Here is a 23,244-nt window from a genome sequence, read left to right on the forward strand (position 1 = left end):
GCTGAGGCGACAGGCTTACCATTAGGTCCGTATCGAAAAATCACAAGAGCCGGAGAAATAAATTTGGAAGTAAAAGAAGGAAAAAAATATCTTGTGGTGGCATATGCCTATAGCTTTTATCAGCGCCTTCCAGACCGTGTGGCTATCCGTAAGCACTCGGAAAGTGGCCCCTTGGGCTAGTCACTTTTTGAAGCGGAGTTTCCCAACTGATAGAGCCTAATAAATGTTTTCACGAGTGGCATGTGCTCGGAATTGTGTCTGCATGCTCTCTTCGACCTCGCGATATCGGTTTTCAGCGCCCGGAGTGTCAGAGTTCCTTACTCTGTACTGCTACATTCCGCAACGTGGCTGCTCTACTAAAAAGCTGTTGTGTATATATGAGATTTATTTCGATCCTGGCGACATGCTCTCGACTACCTCCCTAGTCCACTGGGAGTGACCTCTGTATTTTGCATCGCATTGTTGTGTTTTACGGTACACAGCAGTCGGGAGGTAACATAGGCGCTGCACATCACCTTTTCAAAGCGCCTTTTTTTTTTTTTTTGCAGCGTAGAAGCATGCTTCTTGTATTATGCATTGACCATCTAGTGCTTACAAACATGAACGCTGAAAAGCAAACGATTTGCACGTCACTCACAAGCTTTTCCATTTCAGCTGACGCCACAGTCGTGGACGGTTTTGAAGGCTCGCCAAGCATTTTGGGTAAGGCATGCATTTCGTTTATGTATTGGCGCTGCGCTCAAGAGTTAGCCATATTCGCTGTACGATGACGTGAAATCAATGTCAAAAAACAGGAGGGAAATAATTTATTCGCAACCACTGGACGCAGCACGTTAGAGAAGCCTTTAGTGTTTTGTTCAGCAACAATAATCATGAAACACGTGGTGTTTAACGTCCTGGAGCGACCGATGGGCTGTGAGGAGCGCCGTAGTGGAAGGCTCGGGTTTAATTTACACCACCTCGTATTCTTTAACGTGTGCTGACATCGCACAGCTCACGGGAATTTTCGGAATTCGGTCCCGCGCACTTGGGGTCAGCAGCCGAACTCCGAAGTCAGTGAGCCACTGGGGAGGATTTTGTACACCTGATGTAGCACATGTTATTTCTAGAGACAGATGCCTTCCAAAATTTGGCTAAAATACCTTCGTACGCACGAAGCTAATCGTGTGGCCATGCAACAAAGTGACGCAAAAGTTAAAAGGGGTGCCAAGCGTACCTCGCCAGAGTACAGCAGTAAAATGACGCTTTCTGAACATTCTGGAACGAGTGAATGCCTTCCAAACGTTCCATAGAGCAAGGTGGCGCCACGAAGGAAAATGCCCACAGCCTTTTAAATTATTCACTTACACACTCGCCGCCGTCAACCGCCATCAGATGGCGCTATATGTTCGCGCAAGCTGGCGCAAGCAGAAAGTTGAAAGGAGAGAAAGAAATTACCACAAAAGTTTTGTTGATGGTTCACTTTATCATGCCGATTTCACCGTCTAGGTGTAAAGGTGAAGCAAGTTTTAAGTCGATCAGTGGAATCCATTTAAATGTGTTTATACACCCACTCTTAAACTGAGGGAAGCGCAGCGCGAAATTGTCTCAAAGTACGGTTCAGCAATACGAAGAGAAAAAAAAGGATATGTGTGCAGCTGACCTGTTGCTATTCGTATACAAACCACATTAATTCACAGCAGAGAAAAGGAACCAGCTGTTGCGAGGTAAACGGGGAAGGGGAAAGGGGAGCAGGTTATGGAGCTGTGTTGAAGCCAGGAAGAAATAAGCGGAAATTCACAAGGACACCGAAAGACACTATGCCCTGGCAATGCAGTAGCATTAGAAGCTGTTCATGCCTTTTCCGGAAGTGACATCACTTCAGGACTGGTGACGTCACTTGCCTCCGGCCATTGGGTGAATTTTATGAGCAACGAAACATTTTTTTCCCCCGATTAGGCTTTTAATGCTCTCGCATTAAAAGAAAGACTTTCTCTACTTTGACGCAAATTAGGAATGAAGGCGGAGTTTTTAAATGTAAACTTTTTTCGCGTGGATTTCTCGTGCATAACTTGTGGACGTTGCGAAGAACACAATGAACCTGCATTCTTGGACTGCTACGGGAGTAGATGCGGCGCTGTGTTTTGAGATTGTTCAGAAAACACGAGCTTGTAAGCGGTCAAAACTAATCAACAGAGACTGGGGCATTCGTGGAATCGTACGCAGCAAAGGATAATTAATTAAGGACAAAATAATTTATTTTAAGTTAGTGTAATTCAAGAGCTGTAGGTGCTTTCCCGGCACCAAATTTTTTTTAATGAGTACAAGAGCTAGAGTGATAAAAAAAATCCAAACACTACCTTAGAAGGGCACTACATTTCAAGTTGATGTTATTTATTTATTTATTTATTTATTTATTTATTTTTTTTTATTTATTTATTTATTTATTTATTTATTTATTTATTTATTTATTTATTTATTTATTTATTTATTTATTTCATACTGCAGATCATATTACATATTCAGGGGCAACAAGCAAAATGTACAACTAAATAAGAAAGCATGCAGAATCACTCTGCGCTGTCAGTCACTGTGTCGGTGAATTCCGCTGTCTTTTTGTGCGCGGGAAAAAGAAAAATTTTAATGTGTCAGTTCGAGCAAAGTACGGCGTAAGTGAACCGGGATGATGGTTACATATATCTTCAGCAGGAAACAAAGTCATACCCGCCATTTCTGCTTAATTTGGAGCTCTAAAATCGATTTCTGCGCGCGCGCATCAGCCGGTTTTGCTTTCACATGCGAAACACGTATTGAAGTCCATTAAAAGTATGTTATTCCGCACGGATTGTTACCCGGATAATGTTCCGCACGAATAGAAGGGACGCATAATGATCACCGCTGAGAGTTTTTTCTGTTTTTTTTTTTATTGTTATTGGTGGTGAAGCAAATGCCTAACAAAGCAAGCATCAAACAAAATGCGTCGCAGTCCGATCTACGCATGCGGTTGCGTTATCGGCTGCTATTGGTTGGAGCTATCCGAAATTTGGCAAGGCGCCTGACCGCACTACGCCATGACCGATAGCAAACATGTCTCGCGACCGGATGTCGCTGCAGCCTTTCGCTTGTACAGCGCCTTGGGGAGCTAAGAATTGGCTGCCTTATGAGGTTATAGCCATAAAGCGAATCGGCGTGGTAGTTGACGAGCTGGTTTCATGTGCAGCTGGCTAGGTGCGCTCACATTCAAGTCGAGAGTTCGTCGAATGTTGTGTTATTGCTGACCAGGTTCCTTTAAAAGCTTCTGGCTGGTTGCATTGAATTTTTCTTGGAAGCCTTCGTCTCACGTGGAATTTGTTGCTATGGGGGAGCTTTTTAGCATGCTGTTCACCCAATGTGACATCAATGAGTTTGGATAAGAATTTCTCAAAAATACACTGCTAGTGTTATCCATCTATTAATAGAAAGTGGACTTCAGAATTCTGAGGATTATTGAAAGAAACTGGAATCAACGTGAACAAACTGCAAAAAAAAACTGTAGAGAAAAAAGGGAGCCGTTCTCGTTTGCCTCTACCTGCTCTAGTGTTCATCTTGTCCGTTTGTTAGAGTGTAAATGGCGTCAACGTTAAATTCAGCTTTTCTACCGGGCTCTCTTCAAGATAGTTGTAGGAAGCACTGTGTGACGAACGCAGACAAGTAATAACAATACAGAGCACTTCGATCGCGATCAAGTAGGGAGAGAATTGACTAGAGGAAGAACGAGGGTTACAGTGCAATCTGTATGTTATCGCCATTTGGCATTAGAACACGACACCTACGTTTGTTTTTTTTTTTTTTTTGTACTTATCTACTACGAAACTTGACATTGGAACTCTAAAAGACATGCTTGCCTATACCTGTACACTATGTCTGGTCATTGATTAAATGAACAATCGCGCTGTTTTTCCTATTGCTTACGTATTCTGCGGCTGTGCTGATTTGTTGCCGCTTTCTTGCATCATTTGGCCGGATGATCATCATTGTGCGAGTCTAACCGGCTCGTACTTTTCTTTTTTTCTCTCTTTTAGGAAAGAAAGGACCTGTGGGAGGTACGTTGAACCTTTTCCGCCTGTTCATCTTTGGCGTTGAAGTGAATTTGCTCAGCAATTTGCTCAGCTCATTTCGACCACCTGAGGATCTTAAACATGCACTGACATCGCTCACGGAGTACCCGGGTACGAACCCGGCCGCGGCGGCCGCATTCCGATAGAGGCGAAGAGCAAAAGGCGCCCGTGTGCTGTGCGATGTCAGGGCACGTTGAAGATCCCAAGGTGGTGGAAATTATTCCGGAGCCCTCCACTACGGCACCTCTCCCTCTCTTTTTTCTCTCACTCCCTCCGCTATCTCTTCCCTTACGGCGCGGTTCGGGTGTCCACCGAGGTGTGTGAGACAGTTACTGCTTTATTTCCTTTCCTCAAAACCAATGTTCATTTTTTTTTTTTTTCATGGTAAGCTGAAAATAACAGACATGGGCTCTTCACTGAACGGGAACACGAAACAGGACCCGCAGGCATATCCCTAGGCCCGCAACATCTTGCAACCCCCCCCCCCTCAAAAAAAAATTAAAAAATGCAGGCCCTCGTTACTCAGATAAGGAGGAGGACATTGTAAAGGAAGAAAAGGCGCGGTATAACTCCCTCTCTCTTGCTGGTACTGTCTCGCCTCTCCGCTAGTACCTTTGCTGCGACGTGAGTGATGGAATGGGGGAGTGAAACAAGAAAGGAAGAAAGAGGGGCCGAAATGGAGGGCTTCGAATAAATTGTGACCACTTGGGGATCTTTAACGTGCAATGACATCGAGCAGTACACAGGCATTTTGCACTCTGCCCCCATTGAAACGCAGCTGTCGCGTCAGGGTTCGAGCCAGGGCTCACCATCCGAGCGCTGAGAGAATCAAGGGAATAAGGGGAGAAGGGAGAGAAAGATGAAAGTGTAAGTGCCTACTTACCACGCGCGTATAGGCGTCTCTGGGTCTGTCCGTCCCACTTGCAAAGGGTGTGACTATACTGTGTACTCTCTAAGGATTGCTGACAAAGGAATGTGTGATCTTATATTAACAGTCACTGACGCGTTAGTGAGACACGTGCATGCTTGTGCGCGCGATCTCTCTCTCGGACGTTTCTGCCCTTAGCTCAGGACGAAGCATAGTATTCGCACGCAGCTTGACACTGGGACAGAGACCGAAGGTTTCTTCGGGCAGGCTGTCTGCCCAAAAACACTTTGAGAAAGTTCCAATGGGATGTATCAAAATCGGACACTCTGATTGTCTCAAAACTAGGAGGACAGTGTAGTGCAATGCCATTGTGACATTCTTAATTGACTCTTCAGTGACGTTCAAAGCAGGGACGTCGTGAAGAAATGTAAGTTGCCGGATGCCGCTAATAGAGCCCGCCGAGCTCTTAAGCGGCGTAACCACCGCTTAGTTTCCACATACTGGTCGCAGGATATGTGACAGAATGACCAAGCTTACGAGGCGCGTACAGTAGCGCTATTCTTTTGCATACGGTTTCGAAGACAATGTTTTGACGATTTGATATAGTCAGTAATTCGATGTATCCTGGCTTGATAGATCCGTGATGATTGTCTGTATACCTTTAGCTTGACGCGCATGACACTCTGCGAGCATAGTTCGGGCGAGAAAATTAAAATATAGTGGTAAATATAGGAAGATACAGCTCGAAATTTCTCCCCGGTTAGAGGTATCAGGTAGATGGCCGTTTTGTACAAATCGTAGTATTGCGTAAGAAGGTGGCTCGTTAGGAACGCTTCGTCGAGACACCCCTATTGTTTTCCGGCCTTTAAAAACGAGTGAGTGCTAGCATTACAGTCATAGCAGATTTCTAGCCAAAAGAAAGAGGTGCGTTGGTTAAGCGAGGGAAAAAAAACGGTCATGTATGACAGCCAAAGTAGCGGCTACCTACCATATGCGAGCGCATTCTCTACGCGACTAAATGTTGCAGTCTTCTTTTGGGACGCCTGTTCAATCTTTGACCTCGACATATTGTAGCAGTGAGGCAACCGCGTAATGATTTGCTAGGACAGGAAAAATTACATGCTGCGAACCTACGTGATACTGAAAGCACGTGATGTGCTAGGCCATCCCGTTCAACCTAACCAAGAGTGCGCCTTTAAAGTTAGCACGGAAGGAGCTTGCGCGCGCCTCGTGAGAGCGCTGCCTGCATGGGCGCGCAGTTCAGCGCGTGGCATTCAGCGTAGTACCGTGGCGGCCCCTGGCGGCGTCCGTGGTGGTCACTGCAGGTTCGGCGGCCTCACTACCCAACCCGGAGCCTGGCACATGCCTGCCCAGCAAGCAGCTGGTCGAGTTCCCCAAACCGACCGACCCGAGCATCATCCTGTGGCCACTCTGCACGCGGATACCCCGCTGCGGCGGCTGTTGCCCCAGCACCATACTCAAGTGCGTGCCCATCAAGAGCAGCAATGTCACCTTCAAGGTAATCACACGAGTTGGCAAGCCCGTGGCACAGCAGTGATGCGCGAACGGGCCTGTATCGATAGAATACCGTGTGCTATAGTCACGGAGGCCATTCTCACCGAAAGAACTTTTTATAAGCTAGAACAAAACAAGGAACGAAATGCAGGGGTCGCCATCTACGGCCAATTTCGCAACTGATCACAGAGGCTATGCTGCACCGCCATTCACTTCAAAACGGCGCCAACCAGTCCTTCTCGGTGTGGAGGTCACAGTTTTGAATCGAGTGGCGAAAAAGAAAATGAACTGAATTTTCTCAACGGTAAATTGCTTTTTTTTCTCTGCCGAACTAACGTTAACATGCCCAGTTAGAGCCAGATAATTAATTCGTACTGAGAACAATAACTAGATGACGTTGTCCTCAGTGTCCGCTTAAGGTTCCCATACTAACTTTCGCTGTGAAAAGAATAAAAACAAAAGCCTTGGTTTCCGCTTTGTAGAATCCATATTAGTGGAATGTAAAACAAACCCGCCGTGATGGCTGCTGGGCCCAAGGTTGCGGGATCCTCCTCACTGCACACAGCCCACTGCGAGCAAGCGCTACTTCTCTCGTTCCAAGTGCAGTTTAGCTTCCGCTTTCGCAGCGTGTTCAGGTTTATGGTGTTGAATAGCATGGTCGCATGACTATTATTTATTTATTTATTTATTTATTTATTTATTTATTTATTTATTTATTTATTTATTTATTTATTATGTTGCGCCCACTAACAGCCATAGGCCTTTTACAGTGGTGCAGTGAAAGAGAAAAGAGCAATGAAAATAATAAAAAAGAGCAACAAAAAAGAAATTAAAACGGTGGAGACGATGAGAGTGAAAACGAATGAGAGAAACAGTTAGCAGTCAATATGTGAGTCACAGCGAACGCAGCAGATTTCGCCTGAAAGGTTTAAAATCCTGATGAAATGTATCAGGACCACATGGTACCATGACTTTGTATGTACACACCACTCGTACAATGGGGCTTATTTTGAACGACGACAGTGCGCTTGGCGGGCTTGACGGCATCGAGGTCCTGCTGACTTCGCAGGGCCAAGCGGCGGAAAACTCTAAGTAGTAGTAATAAACTTTATTACCGAAATGAGCAGGCGAGATAAACGTGAAACAATTTCTCTTTAGCACTTGGTGGACATCATAAAAGCCTTCTATCTGGGGTACGCATTCTCCGCAAGGCGTTCCTGTGATGCAAAAAAGGCTGAGGCCCGCATGCTCGTGAGACGTGCGGCGAAGCCGACCTAGGCAGCTACTCGCGATGAAATCGCCGCTGCGCGCCCTCTTTTCAGTTCCTGGAAAACGCTTTAGAATTCTCTGAATAGGTCCCTCCTTGTCTTCTACGACACCATTGCCCACCAAGACCCATTTTCTAGGCTCGAAAGCCCATGCGAGCTGCGGAAGAAATAGGCGCGCTTTGGCAGAGCTAGCATATCCAGTTGGTGTACGTATATTCGGCCACGTGGTGGGCGCTCAGTGAGGGTTTGAAAGCTGCTGCGGCACGCGTTAGTAGCACGCTAAACGTTGGCTTTGTTGTCCTCATTGCGCAAAGTGGCAGGTAAGCGCGCTGGCATGCGACAGTTGGAACCAAGGTCACGAGGGGTCCTTTCGACTACATTATATCTAGGGGATGGACTTTTCGGTCTAAACAAAGATTACGGGACGACCAGACATCCGATGCAATTTTACGAAAGTAGTTGGACTTACCCTCTATTGTGCAAAGGTGGAGCCAGCGAGACAGACGGCACACACACAACACCGCTGTTGTTGTGTGATCGAGTGCCTCCTTGTTCTTGTCTTGAGTCTGTTTCGCTGGTTCCACCTTTGCACATTATGAACCAACTAGCCCAGCAATTTACTCTATTACCCTCGATTAATATCAGGTTGATGTTTTTACTGTAATGAATGATTTTACTCTAGGTCGAGGCTTCATGCAGACATGGCTGAATTTTTCTGGAAGGTGAATGAATGAGGGCAGAGATGCGTCGAGAATTGCGGTGGGTGGATGGGCAGCCCCTAACTAGGTAGGGGCGGGGAGGAGAGGGGGGGGGGGGGGAAGTTGCTGCTTCTGTGAGTTGGAGGCTTGACTCTAGGAGGCCACGAGCGGACCGACGCCAGCATTTTCGCACTTTTACACTGGTACTGGTTTCGCGATTTTAAAAAAAGCGATTATATTTAGGTGAACGCAGTTTTAGAAATGCGATTTCAACCAAAAAAGCTCGGCATATTTGGCATGCACACCGCACTTAGCTGGCTATTGACTAGGAGTTATACAGTCAGTAAAATGACAAAATTAATAAAGTGCTGACAGCAGGGGGTACCCTTGGATTATGCAGCGCAGTTATGCGTTTTGAGGTATTGCTGCGCAACATTACACGGGTCTCTAGACTCAGCAGATCCTCCAGCGATAGCTCACTGGATTGCCTCTATAGCACGGCAATTACAAATGTCGTGCGCGACTGTGTGGAGCGTACGTGCATCGCACTTTACGAAACGCTTCGTTCAGCTTCGGTTGTATACCCTCGGCAGGTGATCAAGGCCCAGTACACGGGGCCGAGCGCCGACAGGTTGAACTTCGTCGGCCACGAGGTGGTGACCCTGGAGAAGCACGACAAGTGTAGCTGCGAGTGCAAGGAGCGGCCGAGCGACTGCAACGCGCTGCAGGAGTACCACGAGTGCCGCTGCGTGTGCCGCAACAACCACGAGATGGCGGCGTGCAGCGGAGCCGCCATGGTGTGGGACCACCGGGACTGCCGGTGCAAGTGCCGGGACTACGCCGAGTGCTCCACGGGCTTCTACTTCAACACGCGCTCCTGCAGGTGAAGCTCGCCCTCTCTATGCCTGCCCCGAGCTGCGCGTAAAGGAATGCGTAGGACAAAACAGATGGGGCAACTGGTATGGGGTTATAGTATTTCCGAAGAGTACCAAGACAGAGCACGGGTAGAAGGAAAGGAACGCTAGAGTGTTACAGCAGCGAAATCAAAATGAACTCGCGGAAAAGCTCTCATTTATTAGGAAATTAATTAATGAATACATAGAGCTCTGGTAACCGGTTTGTTCTCATGTAGCACTGTGTCTGCCTCTAGCAAAAAGGTTGTGTAAAACTGCTAGTATATAACCGTCTTGGTCTCTAGCCTTCTATTTGGGTGCCATCTCGGAGCGCTAGAGAAATGGCATGCATGGTTGTAGTCCTGAGAGGCTTTGAAGACACTAGCCGTTATCTGACGTCCAGCCGTTGTGGGCACAGCTCGAATACAGTCTCCGTGACAGCCTTGTGAACGGTATCCACTCAACTGCCCGTTCGTTTTTTTGTGTTTTTTTTGTCTAGATTACACAGATAAAACATTACAAAACATTGGGGACGAGCAGTATAGTGAGTGCAACCGTCCTCGAACTTTCATCGAAAGGTAGACGTCATGTCTGCATCGACTTCACTTTTAGCTCGCTGCTGCTGGCAGTAATAAGGCACCAGACACTATGGCGTTTGCCCTAGGATGAAAGCTTGGCTTAAAAACCCTCACATGCATCCTGCACTAATACTGGTTTCCAGTGGGCGAACAGGAGCACTTCTAACTGCTCTCGAAGTGCTTTCTCGCAAGCTGCGGCGTTCCAGTGGGCGAACAGGAACAGGGGCACTGTGTTCCAGTGGCAGAACAGGAGCAGTTTGGCGACGCCGAGAGCAATCGAAAGCAGTTCGAGCTAGTGCCGCGCGAGAAGCGGAGTGCGGAAGAAATCACGTGACGCAAGCGCGTCATATCCTATTATTGTGGTTGTGTTGTTTTCGTTTCGGCAGCAAAGGCGGCGGCAAAGCGTCGTCAAATCGCGCATTTACTTGCTGAATTGGACGACGACAGCAGTGACAGTTGCTTTTGCTCGTATTCGAGCAGCTCATCGAGCAGCTCTAGCAGTGATGAAAACACCGAAGCGTACGGTGAAATGTTTGAACTGTTATTGCCGCAGGAAAGCCCAGGGCCTCGCCTGCGACAGCAGGAGAAGCGGGCCCATTTATTCTTACCTGCTTAGTATATGGAACCACAGGCAATGAAACTTTGGGCGACACGTATGAAGAAGTAAAGGGAAAGGGAGAAGGGCCTACATGCGCATTAGCCCAGGGCTCCCATTTTTTTAATCCGGCCCTGGGCTGAACACTTTCAATTCTGCTATGTCCTCAACTTTGGTCTCGCATCCACGTTGCTCTATTGTTGCCTTTGAAGTTTACCGCCGCCATTTTAATTTCCTCACTACACTGCAAAATCATTTTCGATCTTTTTCTTAAGCATCGATGTTCCGGCCCCATTGGCAGGTTCTCGCTAGATGGCATATCGGTAAGCTGCGGTCCATAACTTGACAGTGCTTACCAAATGCACTCCAACCTGTTCTTGCTTTCCTCGTAACTTCCGTTTCTCATGGCCCCGATCTACATTCGCTCCTTTGCCTAGTTGCATGCACTTCTTTTAAATTTTCGACAACTCGCTGCCTACCTTATCCTGTTGCTCAACCACACAGCACTCAGCAAAGACAGAGAAAGGAGGCATTTTTTTTTTAATTAAAGTGCCTGCCGTTTTTTGTAGTCCGTAGTTTCTAGTCAGGAATATCGAGCACTTTCTTTGAAGTCAAGCGAAAGGTAGTGATGTACTCGGGGGATCGGGACCAGGGTCTTCACCGCATTAGGGCGAAGCAGGCAGACTACGGAGAGAAGCCTTCAGGAGGAATAGCAAGCTTGAAGGTTTATTTTACATTATGTACAGTAGCAAGGAGACCAAAGTCAGAAAATGGGGGAGGATGATCTGGCACCCCACAGATTGCTGCTTAAATGCAGTTCACATTCCCCAGACCCCCAGCTAGGGAATCTGATCTCTGGTTGAGCGTCCAATGGGCTGCTAGCGTCTTCTTAGGCTCCGCCCTCCCCACGTGACGGCGCACACTGCACAGACAAACACACACGGGCAAGGAGGAACTTGGCGTCTCTGAGTCGCGAACTGTTTGACCAGGCCCAAAGGTCGTTCGCTGCTGAGTGACGATCCTGATCGATGGGGACGCGAGCGCTGACCGCTCACACCGGTGACCTCTTCAGTTCGGTGGAAGGGACAAATCAGCCGTGTCGCCCATCCGCGGCGCCGTCGCCCCGCCGTCGTCGCCACTGGGTCTCGTCCGTCGGTCCACGGCAGTCCGGGAGAAGCGCCGCACTCAGCCTTCCCGGCGAAGGGGATTAGACGCCTTTGTGTACGCCGACGCCGTCGCCAGTAGCTGCCCCACGCAGTGTCTCTTTTGTCTTCCCTGAGCAGCAGCGCTTCGGCAGAAGTGGCCTGATGGCGCCCGACTGGCTCGCCTGTTTCCGCTGCCAGTCCCCAGGAGCGCAGTCCGGCACCAGAGCCGCATTCAGCATCGCCGGCGAAGGGGATAAGAGCCTTTGTCCACGCCAACGCCGTCGCCAGAAGCCGCCCCCAGGCCAGCTTTTCCTTTCGTCTTCTCCGAGAAACAGCAGCGCTTTTGGCCGCATACCTGATGGCGCCTGACTGGCTCGCCGTTCTCCGCTGGCTGGGCCTCCGTTCATTACAGTAGGCTGTTAAGGTTCGACAGCGGTTTCTGGTCTAAAAGTCGTTTAAACGAAGATAATCCAGGGGACAACTTTCTGCGCATAAAGTTCCTAAGCGCCAGTATTTCACCTAAAAGGCAATACTTCAATTTGGATAAATGTTTCGTTTTCTGGCGATTTCAAAGGGTAAATATTTGGAAAGGTTGGAGGACGAAACGGGTTAATTTAGGCTCATTTAGTGGATTTTCAGGGTTCTTAGTGCGAGTTTTGTATTTTGAGTTGGCAGCAGTGTCCCTTGGTTTGTTCCTCTTTTTCGGACCACGTGATCGGCACTTGACGAGAGTTGCACCCGAAGCCTTGGGACTGAGCTGTGGTGAGCGACATGCTTGGAATTTGATCATCGAGATTTCGTTGTGACTCTAGCAGGAAAATGAGCAGAGGTAGCGTTTGTATGCGGCACAGTTTTCTGTGGCAGCTGATGATTCACATTCACGGACTGGAAAAGGTGAAATACCGGTGCCTGAGCAAACAAGTTGCCGCTTCCGTTCGAGGCACGACCTTGTGTACGGCCTTGCGTGTAAGGGATTCTTGCTAAGTGTCCCATCTAAGTCTGTCTGTATACAGGATACAGGAAGCACTCCGGGTGTCTGATAAAAGTGGAAAGCACGAAACATGCGTGTACGGAAAGGCCGCGTCGTTCGACGTCCTCTTTGCTGGGGGCTCAGTAGAGTAACAGATTGGTTTATTGGTTTGGTTTGGTTTATTGGGGTTTAACGTCCCAAAGCAACTGAGGCTATGACAGACGCCGTAGTGAAGGGCTCCAGAAATTTCGACCACCTGGGGTTCTTTTACGTGCACTGACATCGCACAGTACACGGGCCTCTAGAATTTCGCCTTCATCGAAATTCAGCCGCCGCGGCCAGGATCGAACCCGCGTCTTTCGGGACAGCAGCCGAGCGCCGTAACCACTGAGCCACCGCGGCGGGTAGTAGTAGAGTAACAGAGTAGATTGAAAACTGAACATTTTAAGGCAAGAGCCTTTTATGCCTCATCGTTGTCGACAGAAGGTTGTCAGCAGAGGTGTCACGCTTTTCGGTTGGTCGAAATGGTTATGACGTCAGAGTGCGCGGATTCGAAGTAATGAAGTCACCCACCGATGCCTGAAGCCCCCTTTTGGAGCAGACGACAACTAATGAAAAATAGTTGTCGTCCGCTCCGACGGGGGGCGTAAGACCTCCGTGGGTGACCACATTACATACCTCATTACTGCGAACAGAGCCGTGGATACAACCGAACTCATCGCAGCAGAGAGTCGTGCTAAAGAAGCAGTGAAAGTCGGCAGTCAAAGTGTGTAGTCAAATAAAGCACTAGTACAGCACAAACAGTCTCGCAGTCAATGCCAAAAAGTGCGTCAGGAAAGGCTTTCGCCTTGCAGCACTTTTGAGAGCCAAAGTGCCCCCTGAATTTTTACTAGCTACTGCGTCCCCAGTCAACTCTGAAGAAGGAGCCGAGCCGGATCCGAAACGTTGGCTTTGAGATTATAGTCTTTGGTTGGAGATGTGTTAGAATTTAATATAAGTAAAAGCTTAGTGCTAACCGCCCATGAAGCAAATTTTATCCGCAGGCTCGATTTCGCGAGATCTTGTGAGCTTCACAGGGTAATGTATACAGCGTCTGCTAACGGCGTTGAGGAGTATAACAGTAAGATTTGGAGCCATGATGTGTATGTAGCTGGATGATTATGCTTTAAATACAAACAACCGTAAGTTAATCTCATTGCGTAGCACCTTGCCTCCAGCGAAGTGAGATCACTGTATGTAGTTGGGAATCGCGCTCGCAGCCAGTAGCAGAGCTTTGGTTTCTGACCTTGACGTTATTGTTTTCTCTTCTACAGTCATGCTCTGTCGGTCGTCCTTTCCGCACTGACACTTGTCCCTTAGAGCCGTCGTTGAGACTCGTGTGCGGTGCTGTCAAATAAGTAGAACACAAGTGGATCCTCACGACGGCCGCTCATGCTTCTAACTCATCATGCTCCACTTCTGTCTTTCTCTCTCTTTCTCTTTCGCACGCACAACGCTTCGATGTTTTGTCCTCGTTCATAATCGTACATCGCAAATGTAGTTCTATTCACTATACGGAGGGCTGTTCGTTCCCGAGTTTTTTTTTTTTTTTTCAGAAATCGAAGAACATAAACTGAGCGTTGTTTTCTTGCTCAAAAAATCGGATAGAATTCGCTTTTTTTTTTCTTTTTCCGGAAACTATTTCATACTTCGGCTCTTCCCTAGGTAACTCTGCAGTGAGTAAAATTATACTTGAGAACTTGCTGTAGTGCTTGGCATAAAATAGTCTTAGCTGAAAAACAACCTCAGTTGTGCCGTTTTTCCTTTCCTTTAATAACGTATGTCGGCTTCTACTGTCGTATGCATTAGTAGCGCTTCGCATGCGTTCATTTGGGGCCTGTCGGGTGTTTGCATACACTGTATCTATTTAGACAATCGTGGTTGTCGCTGCAGTCTTCCACCAACAACAGCTTTAGGAAATAATGATGATGAATTGCTCTGGTGCAAGGGCGTGAATCTTGGGCCAAAGATCACCATGTCATAAGGTGTATCGGTTTACACAAGGCGAAATCAAAAACCCGTTTTTCCAGCATTTCACTCCTGAGAAGCCGAGCACCAGGCCAGGAGAAAGCTTGTACCTATTGGAAACAAGTGGGTGCCCGGCAACACTGGGGATCGAACCCCGCACCTCCCATATACAAAGCGGATGCTCCAACCACTTGGCAATCGCCTCGATCAGCTATAAGGGAGAGTGGCGACCTAGGTACAGCGCATTTATAACAATGATGACAACTTGCGTTCTGAGGGCCTAGCTCCTCTCTGGTACTGGTCCACCTGGCCCGTAAGTGAAATCTTGTATTAAAAGGGGGATTTAATTAGATGAAGGTGACAAGAAGCACACCGTTGGCAACTCATTGTATATATTATACGTGTATATGGTATGTATAGAGACCATCCCGAAGTGTGTTTAAAGTAGAGCTGCTAGTCATGCGGTACCTCAGTTCAGCTCTCTGCATTTGGACAGGACATTTGGGAAAGGCAACCCTCGGCATAAATTAGGTTTATTCCGTGTTTACGAAAGCTCGCTCGAGATCGCAGAAATCTGAAAAAAAAAAAACTGGTGTCGTAAACGAGGTGCCCTATCTTTACGACAAGCGATATTAACAACCCTTTCCACTGTACAGAATGGAGTATTGCGACACATTTGCGCTGAATCGATTAAAATCACTTTTCGTACATCTATAACACGTCCTGATGCTGCCTCCGTATAGGTTTATAGCGGCACATAGCGGAAGAACGCTGGCAAAGCGTAGTAAATGACGCAAGGCGATTCTCAAGTCGGACAGTTCGTGCTAGGGAAATGGTTACGTCAGTGCAATGCTTCGACTATTTCAGTGTTATTTGAAATGAAACGATGAAGTGCTGTTTCGTTCCATACGTCACTCGTTTCACTATTATAGTGTCTTTTCTTGAGTACTTACACTTCCTCTTTCCGCCTACATTTCACCGTAAGCAGAGTCAAGTATACCCCACTTTTTAAGGCAGTTTGTTGACTTCCGTAGCACACTCATAGATTTCTCATTTCCTCTCCCCTCGAAGAAAGCAAACTTTCGTAACAGCTCTTGGAACGAAGTCCTCGACGAAGCCTCTGTTACGCCTTGACCAATACCTTACACCTTATTGGGCTGATTACCTTTGCTGCTTGGGAAGCTGCTTGAACGGTTTGCTGCCGGGCCCTCACACTATTGCACTTTGAGCTGTTCCGCTGAAGCGGTGCTGATCGAGCGCGCAGGCAACGTCTCCGGAGTCGTGCATTTTTTACCATATGAGTACACTGTGCACTAAAACAAAAGAGGAAGCCTACGCCCGCCGTCAAATTCAAGTGAACACCTTTCCAAACCGTTCAAGATTCCACGAAATCCATCCCACCCAATACCAAAACGCCTTTCCTTGATGCACCGCTAGTCCGACACTCCTTCACGTATCATGGGGGTGCCAGGCTAAACCGCAACACTTGCAGACACCGAACACGTCACCCCAGCAGAGGGAGGTACAACCGACTAACGTCACCTTGGAGAGCCAACAAGCGCTCATCCAACTGGTGCACTCGTCGGCCAAGGCCACGGGGGTCCCGGGCCGAGGACTCCAACCACCAGCTCTGTCAATGCCTTTTCTTTGCTCAATAAATGTTTTTTCTCCTCCTCCTCCAAGAAAAGTACTGAACGGAAGGAAAAGATTGCGACCGCGTGTGCCACATAGGTTCACCTTTTGACGCAGTACTTGCGTCACCAATGTATTGAGTTGAAAGACGGCCCATTTGAAATGCGTATAATAATAGCCCCAGTGAAAAACCTAAAGCATGTATTGGTCTAATACATTGCTGTGTTTGCTGTATAGCTCCCTTATTAGTCTGATACGAGTTTACCTCTTAGAGTTGGTCAAATCAGCTTCGCCCCGCCATGTGCTAATTGTCCTAGTTAGCTTAGTTGGTAAAGTGACTGCCCCGGAGCTGTGGTGCATCAGGGCGAGCTTTTGTTCAACAGCGAAGCTCCTTTAAAAGCTGTACATCTTTCCTTTGTAGCCGTATGGCAGCCCTTGGGTGTATGTTAATGAGTAATTACTCCCTAATTGATGCTAACGCAAGCGTGCTTCAAATGGAGACCTCTGTCACGCTTATGGCCTTGAAAATGCTACTTCCTAGCGTTAGCGAATCCAATAGCTTATTAAATTTTATTTTAGACCCATTACTTATCAGTCTAACTGTTATCAGTTGTCGATAAGCAAACAGGCTGTTAGTTCTGCTATTAGAATTCTCGCTAGGGAGCTGTCTCAACTGTCTCGATGGGAAGTCTCATTGGTTTTTAGAATTGGTTGCTGCACGAAAGAGGCGCGAAGGTGCTGTCGTGCACTTTACTCCGTTAGACGTCACAATCTGCACAGCTCTCTTATTCCAGCACCAATGACTATAGGTGAGCCCTGCAACAGGCGGCTCAGTACTTCGGAAGAGCACACTAAAGCAGATCATGAACAAGGGCCTAAGCTTGCCCTTGATGGCGTCAGCCATGTTCAGGCAAACGAAGCCATGATAACAATAACAACTATTTAGCACTGCGCATTGAAGATTGGTCCCCAGGCAACTCATTTGGAGGTTTTGAGAAGTTGTTTGGCGTTGTACCTTATACGAAGTGAGCTTCAGGCAAAGCAAGCTTACGAACACAGCACACTCATTGACACGCTTGGTTACCTTTTCCGCGAACTCTTGAAGGGATGTCAGTCTCTGTGCATTCTTAAGTAACGTAGTAGATAGCCGAGAAACTGAGAGCCGTGCATGCGTGCAGCCCTTGGCGAATCGTTGGTTGCACTTTGCATGTCGGACTGCGCTCCATAAAGCCGGCCCTATACGAGGCGCCGTTGTCACTTGCAACCTTACTGAAGGACAGCTTCCGGTGTAAATGACGCCAATATGTATTTAACAGCTAACTCTATATTGTCTCTCTTTTATTTCTATTTTCAGATAAACAGTAGACCGGTGCATTTAAACGCGTTGCTATACAAATATGATGCCTTTCCGTTCAGATCTGAATCGATTTTTCCTTTCGTAAGGTCAGTTCCGCTTTTTTATGGACTTTAAGCATTTCGTTTAGCGTTACGGGCAGCATGTATTGCCGCCATTTTCTTCCACGTGCCGCTTTTATGTACGCTATGGTAGGATACTACATAAATCTGCGGTGGAGCTCCGCCCACATTCAGGATCGCGTCACAGAATTCCTCCACGACATAAAAGTAGTCATGTTGTTAAAGTTGTTACCTAGAAAAGGAGCTAGCCTTGAGACGAAATTATAAGCTCAAGAATTTTTATGCCTCTGGCTTGTTTGATATATTCAAACATTAAAAAAGCTGATTTTATTGCGAAAGCAACACTACGCGAGTCGCCGAGCCATTTCGCGGAGCTGAGGCAAGGCCATACTGCGCATGCGCGAGGAGCAGCGACGTCACACGGCGCACAGCTGGCGCGCCGCCGCCGCGCTCGCCATGTTGCGCATGCGCAGTAGCGGCGCATAGCTAGCGTGCGGGGGCCGCCGCCGCTGCCGCGCGCTCTCCATCGCCTCTCTCTCTCTCTCTTTCCTCGTTGCTTTCGCAATCCTCCAGGTTTAACCAGAGCTAAACCACTGCTAAATTTCGTTTATAGCTTTCTGGTTGGTCAGCGGAGTAATACAAGACGCTGCGTACAACGACCCATTTTTAGCGAATGCTTTTCTTTTTTTATTTTATCCCAGAACAGCTGCACTACACAGCGTCATCTCCCGGAGTCTTTCGATTACTGCCTCCGCGAGATATAGTTTTTGCAGCCCTCACGGAGCGGCGCCGCCGCCTCAATTAGGTCGAAAAGAAACGCCTTTCCTTTCTTCCTTGTTGACAGAGGAGGAGGAGCGCGAACTGCTTCATTGCGTCAAGCAGCGGCTTATTTGTATTCAGTGCGAACTGCGTCGATGCAGAGGCTCTAATTTCCTCCTTTTCTTTAGTTTTGCATTTCTCAAGGAATGTTCCGGCATCATTATTTCTTGTCTTCTTTTTTTCTGTTTTTCACTGAAAGAGTTTCCTCGAGGAAACTCTTTGCTAGGGGAAACTTTTGCAATGTGTGAGCAATCCAACTAAGGGTTTTTATTTTCAGGCAGGTTTTGTCGGCAATTGTTCTATTCGTTTTAGTTTTTCTCTTTTTTTTTGTGAGGTCAATGCAGAGTTGTGTTTTTCACTGGGGCCGGTTTTCTTTTCTGATGTGGTTTCAAACACACGCGACGGTATGCACTCAACGCTCGAAGGCCACGTGACCCGATTTCTTCTGGACTCGTCAACAAAACGCGCACGTTTACATAAAGTGCGGCGTCGCGCGCTCTTCAAGGTGACCGAGCAGAGGGGAAAACCCTGCGATCGCGTCAGTGCACGCAAGCCATGTATAGCGCTAAGGGCCAAACAATACAAAAGGTGCGATTGCATACGACGTTCTGTTCCGATATATAGAGCAAGGTCGCACGCGACCGTGTCATTGACACTCGATAAAATAGCACGGCTTCAAGATCGAACTTTTGCCCTGGGGAGACAATGAACTCTCTCCATGTTTATCCCTGTACATTAAAAAAAAGAAAAACAAATGCGGCTCAAGCCGTCGACGAGGTGACGTCACGAAAGCTGTAAACGACCGGACGACCGTTTATTCTGGCGAAGGACGGAAAGCATTGGGAATATCAATTCGTTCGCGATGTAATTCACAGCGAGGAAAGACGTTTTAGAACCGTAAAGAAGTCTGTATCGTAGGCACCAATAAAGTAAATAATGGTAATAATGAGAAAACAAGGAAAGACAGAGCTGGATCTCTGGCTAAGATACGTGTGCTTTCTCGCCGAATTTTTAATGGAAAATTTTTATCACTAATGTAAGCGTACATTGCCATTCAGGACCATGTTTTGCACTTTCGTGGCTCTCCTGATATTTTCTCTTGATAGCGACGAACATAAACACAGGTAACTGCCCAGTGTTGCTGATGTTTAGTCCCTTGCCCCCTGATGTTGCCCTTGAAGTTCGTGCCATTCGTAATCTGTTTCGGCCTGCTTTACGGCGTTGTCGACACTTCGCTGAGAAATTAATGAACAAATCAGTGAACAAATAAATTAACTGGGAAAATTGGTAAACACTTCGTGCCTTTATTTTCACCTTTCTGACGCATGTTTCTTCGGATGGAATTTTATACATTTGTAGGGCTGGCCTGATCGCAACGCCCTTAAGCATTTTATGAATTTGTAATGGGCTTTTCGGGTACAACGCACAAAGCACAGCTCGACACAAAGCACAAAGCGCGGAACGGCGTTCACCGACAGGCACTGGTTCCAACGGCACCAACAGGAAGCGCGCGCTCGCCGAGAGCAGTCCCGCTGCCGCGCGAGCACTTCTTCTTCATCACAATGGCCGCCGCCTTTCAGCAGACCATCCAGGCACAGGTCGCAGACGCCCTGCAGATCGCGGATGCCGTGCCACCAGTCCCCCAGCAGGCAGTGGCTGCCCCGCTTACCTCGCCGCCGTCCTGTCCCGCCCGGCTCCTCATACCACGGGCAATTTCTCCGACGCCACAGCAGCTCCGCCGCCCTTGGCACCACGACCTGTCCGGCCGTATCGGGTTCCCGCCCCACCATCGTTGCCGCACATGGCGTCGGCCCCCCTCCCCTACGGTCGCCCATGGCGCACTCGGGACAACAGGCCCATTTGTTTTGCCTGTGGCATTGCCGGACATGTCGCTCGCTACTGCCGCAATCACTCTTATTATTCGCCTACTGACGTCATGACGCCCTCAGCATACGGACCTCACACGCAGCGGTACCGCATGCAGCCTAGTTCGCCACCATCTGCATTCACCACTGACAACCAGTCCGCAGCGCCGCACCGCTCCCATTCTCCGCGGCGCCGTTCCATCTCTCCGATGCGCCGCCGCGCAAGCCCCAGTGAAGCGGAAAACTAGCGAGCGCAGTTCACGAGGCAAGAGCTGCGCCTTCGGCGAACTTTACAAGGCCTCTGACGTCCCCCGCCAATGTCGTTGATGTAGTAGTAGACGGTGTTGCGACGTGTGCCTTGATAGACACCGGAGCAGCCGTATCAGTTATAGACGCGAAATTTTGCCGCCGCATCAAGAAAGTTTTGACGCCATTCCCTGGTATTTTACTGCGTACTGCTGACGCCCAGCAAATTCAGCCGCTCGCCGCTTGCACTGCACGAGTTGCTATCCAAGACGTCATCTACGCAATTGAGTTTGTGGTACTCTCCTCCTGCTCGCATGACGTCATTCTTGGGTGGGACTTTCTGTCGGACCACTCTGCTGTCGTCGACTGCGCCCGTGCTGAAGTCACACTCTCTGTCCTACCGGACGACTCCACTGCCGAAACCGCTGAGTATCCGGACAAACTTCTCCTTTCCCATGATGTCGAACTTCCTGCTTCCTCGTCCGTTGTAGTCTCCCTGTCCTGTATCTCTCCAGCCGACCCACCTGACACAGCTGTACTCTTTACTCCCTCGGAATTGTTCGTTCGCCGCAGGAACCTACCGCTTCCCTTCGCTGTCCTCACAATGACTTCTGGCACCGCAACCATGCTCATCAGCAATCATCTGCCCACTCCTTTGACTCTGCTTCGTGGTGAATGCATTGGTTACGTAGCATCGGCTGAACTTCTACAAGTCGTTGACGACGCCCAGGTCGCTCCTACACCGTCGCTCGATGCTCTCACTCCGGCTCCCCTGTCACACCGACCACCCTCTGACGTTCTGTACAGTGCTATCGATGGAGACCTTCATTCGGCGTGCCGTGACCAGCTGTTCGCCCTTTTGTGCGAATTTCGTTCGTCTTTTGATGCGTGCCAAACTCCACTCGGCCGTGCTTCCGCTGTCACCCATACCATCGATACTGGCACCCATCCTCCTCTGCGCCAGCGACCATATCGCGTGTCAGCTTCGGAGCGTCGCGTCATCACCGAGCAAGTCGACGACATGCTGGAGCGCGGGATTATACAGCCCTCGAAGAGCCCATGGTCTTCCCCGGTCGTTCTCGTTCGAAAGAAAGACGGCTCTATCCGATTTTGCGTGGATTATCGACGGCTGAACACTGCAACCCGGAAAGACGTTTATCCTCTGCCGCGCGAGCACTTCTTCTTCATCACAAATTAAATTTAATTCAACAATTCTGACTCTCAGAATCGTATTTCGCACGCATCATCACCCGCTGCTGTCATATGCAGGAGAACTGGCCTTGCTAAACAGCTTGCTATAGCACGCCACATCTTCCTCTCTTACCCTAAAAAGCACGACACAAAATTTGACCCAGCTCGCGAACGTTTCCGAGAGTCATAAATAAACGACTGACGTGTGCACAGACAAAAATAAATATTAAACGGCAATAAGTACAGCAAAATGAAACGAGATCGCGTAAAGGAAAAACACGTAAAGCCGTCATTCATGACCCACTCTTGACCTGCTCCTGACCTGACTCACGAGTAGGTCGACAAACACCTCCGCATCGGGGGTCGGAAGTGGGGGCCCGCTTTCAAATTTAGGCCGTGCGTGCTATCTGCACCGGTAATATGAATCCTCAAATTATCCCTACCAAGGCTGACATCATCAGTATGATTTGAGCAGGGTGGCTCACTGTCGTTACTGTGGATATGTCACGAAACCTAATGATGAGATCTATTTGAGTGAGTGAGTGAGTGAGTGAGTGAGTGAGTGAGTGAGTGAGTGAGTGAGTGAGTGAGTGAGTGAGTGAGTGAGTGAGTGAGTGAGTGAGTGAGTGAGTGAGTGAGTGAGTGAGTGAGTGAGTGAGTGAGTGAGTGAGTGAGTGAGTGAGTGAGTGAGTGAGTGAGTGAGTGAGTGAGTGAGTGAGTGAGTGAGTGAGTGAGTGAGTGAGTGAGTGAGTGAGTGAGTGAGTGAGTGAGTGAGTGAGTGAGTGAGTGAGTGAGTGAGTGAGTGAGTGAGTGAGTGAGTGAGTGAGTGACGATGCAAACCATGCAAGGTTTAGTTTGGTTTATAGGGTTTAACGTCCCACCAAAGCGACCCAGGCTATGAGAGACGCCGTAGTGAAGGGCTCCGGAAATTTCGACCACACGGGGCTCTTTAACGTGCACTGACATCGCACAGTACACGGGCCTCTAGAATTTCTCCTCCAAATAAATTCCAGCCGCCGCGGCCGGGATCGAACCCGCGTCTTTCGGGTCAGCAGCCGAGCACCATAACCACTAAGCCACCGCGGCGGCAAACCATGCAAGGAAACAGTTTGTTGACTAAATGATCTTTACATAAGAGGCGTTCTGGGCTAAGTTGCTTTTTTCATAGTAGTCCCACTTAGGCTACGTTTTGACGCTGTGCACCCTTTTCATCTCGAACTTTTCAACGTATTTCCAAGGCTGTAAAAGTTTATTAGCTTTTCTGTACTAATAAATTAGTGTATCAAAACGTGAAAATCTTTCTTCTTGCTCAATACGACCGCCTACTTTACTAATTCAGACTAATTCTTGCAACACGAAGAAGTTTGTTTGCTTTTCTTTTAATCCCTTGGCTCGTTTTACTTTGTTATTATAGAGAACAGATCAACAGCGGTTTTGGTAGTAGTGTCATCAAGGGACTTCA

The 23,244-nt window shown here is 48.3% G+C and overlaps 1 protein-coding gene across 4 annotated transcripts in view; it reads left to right on the top strand.

Annotated features, from left to right (window-relative positions):
- Positions 1–23,244, top strand: part of LOC149372162 (uncharacterized) — a 93,271-nt gene that overhangs the window by 59,434 nt on the left and 10,593 nt on the right. For 2 of the 4 annotated variants that reach the window (XM_089566539.1, XM_089566541.1), the window contains 4 exons: positions 655–702; positions 4,041–4,061; positions 6,228–6,463; positions 9,019–9,308. In XM_089566539.1, coding sequence (XP_089422665.1) covers positions 655–702; positions 4,041–4,061; positions 6,228–6,463; positions 9,019–9,308 — 595 coding nt within the window. The remainder of the gene's footprint in view (positions 1–654; positions 703–4,040; positions 4,062–6,227; positions 6,464–9,018; positions 9,309–23,244) is intronic. The other 2 variants (XM_089566540.1, XM_089566542.1) reach the window with 1 other exon arrangement.

This window comes from Amblyomma mixtum, chromosome 1 (assembly GCF_055824585.1).
Source record: "Amblyomma mixtum isolate Tamu chromosome 1, ASM5582458v1, whole genome shotgun sequence".
In the NCBI taxonomy this organism is placed as follows: Eukaryota; Metazoa; Arthropoda; class Arachnida; order Ixodida; family Ixodidae; genus Amblyomma; species Amblyomma mixtum.